The 2,030-nt window shown below is 37.0% G+C and overlaps 1 protein-coding gene across 1 annotated transcript; it reads right to left on the reverse strand.

The window, feature by feature from the left end:
* Nucleotides 1-460: 460 nt before the first annotated feature.
* LOC141516783 (olfactory receptor 9G19-like) lies at nucleotides 461-1,390 on the reverse strand. The gene has a single exon (XM_074227757.1). It carries the CDS (start codon nucleotides 1,388-1,390, stop codon nucleotides 461-463), a length of 930 nt encoding a protein of 309 aa, XP_074083858.1.
* Nucleotides 1,391-2,030: the final 640 nt, after the last annotated feature.

The raw sequence follows: 2,030 nt of genomic DNA on the forward strand, positions 1-2,030 counted from the left end.
GGGAGGGAGATCATTCTAGACATTAGGAACAGTAAGTAAAGTTGCTTTTTATCACTCACAGACCTTTCTGGACCATCCAATGCTCTTTAGGTCAAAATTCTTCCTTTAACATTTAACACACAATAATTACAGGCCAGGCTAGTTGTATCTCCACTTTATTTGAGATTCGGTGGCCCTCTTCAATAAGGGAACAAATATGTGTATGAACAAGTTTTTGCCCAGCTTTTAAGGCAGATAAAGGATATGCATTATACCTTGAAGTTAGCTGAGGAGAAGGGGGAGAAATAGAACAAATTATAATCACAATTCCATTCTAGAACAAACAAGAAGCACAGAAAGACACGATTCATTTTTATTTTTACAAGAAAGTTTTTGCCAAAATGTGAATTATTTCAAGAGATGCTTCCAAGGTAATGCAGGATTTCATTTTTTTTAAAGATGGAGAATGCTATGGTCAACTTCAGGAAATTGTCATCTTGAAGAGTTTTCTTAGTGCTTCTTTCACATCTTTGTTCCTCAGACTGTAAATCATGGGGTTCAGCATGGGGAATACCACAGTATAAAATAAAGAGACAATCTTATCCTGCTCCAAGGAGTAGCTAGAGCTGGGACGATAATAAATATACAGAATGGAGCCATAGTACAATGTTACAGAGATCAAGTGGGAAGAGCAAGTAGAGAAGGCTTTGAGTTGACCCTGAGTAGAACGAATCCTTAAGATGGCAGCAATGATGAAGAGGTATGAGGTCAGAATAAAAACAATGGGCATGAGGACATTAGAAGCCAGAAGGAAATAGAGCACAATGTGATAATTTGCCTTCACATCACATGCCAGCTTCACTAGGGGTGGTAGGTCACAGAAGAAGTCATCAATGACATTATCCCCACAGAAAGTCAGGGTGAATGTTTCACTTGTTATGATAGTAGAATTTATAAAGCCTCCGAGATATGAAGCTGTTACGAGACCCACACATACCCTAGAAGACATCGCTTGAGCATAGAGCAATGGGTTAGAGATGGCCATGTAGCGATCATATGCCATGGCAGTCAGTAGGTAGCATTCGCTATATCCTAACCCAGCTGAGAAGAAGAATTGAGCCAAACAACCAGCAAAGGAGATGCTCTTGTCCTCAGAGACACAGTTCACTATGTTGTTAGGAGTGTAAACAGATGAGTACCAAAGATCCAGAAAAGATAGGTTCCCAATAAAAAAGTACATGGGAGTGTGCAGTCGGGAGTCTGTACAAATTAATATTATCAGAGTGATGTTCCCCACCACTGTCACAGAGTACACCACCAGGAAAAGGAGAAGGAGCACCAGCTGCATCACTGGATCCTGGGTGAAACCCACCAAGATGAATTCAGTCACAGTATGATTACGCCTCTCCATGGTTTCTAAGGGTCTCAGCTACACTTCACTGAAGAAAGGGTGCATTTCAGAAGAACTGTGGTCCATGACTTTGGAAAGTTTTTGGGAAAACAGAATTGATCACTAGATAACCCAGAAAGTTTAAAAAAGAAAGATGTGGTAAATCTATTCCCCATTGACATATTTTTATACATTATTCCAATCAATATTTATCAAATGTAATAGCCTACCATATGTCAGGGATGTAGAACTTTGTATATATAGAAAGAAAAGCAGAATTATAGCTGAAGGCCAGGACTTTCTTTTCTAGTGTCTTTCTTTAAATAACTATCATTTCTTAAGTGAAATCACAGCTCTAAGTAGAAATTTGGCCCTTTCAATTTTTTAATAATATTTATTAAGTATGTTTATCTGATAAACAATTTGTTAGGTTTTGAAGTTACAAATATATGAATAAAATATGCTTTTGTATTCATTCGTGGATATATATATATATATATATATATATACATAAATACGAACATAGGGGTATTTGCAGATAGATATATAGATGGATGGATAGACAGACAGACAGATAAATAGATAGATGTGTGCATGTGAATTTGAGAGTTACGATTATGATTATACCAAAGCAAGCATTATGAGTATAAAGATTGCTTTT

This window comes from Macrotis lagotis, chromosome 3 (genome assembly GCF_037893015.1).
Source record: "Macrotis lagotis isolate mMagLag1 chromosome 3, bilby.v1.9.chrom.fasta, whole genome shotgun sequence".
NCBI classification, from domain to species: domain Eukaryota; kingdom Metazoa; phylum Chordata; class Mammalia; order Peramelemorphia; family Peramelidae; genus Macrotis; species Macrotis lagotis.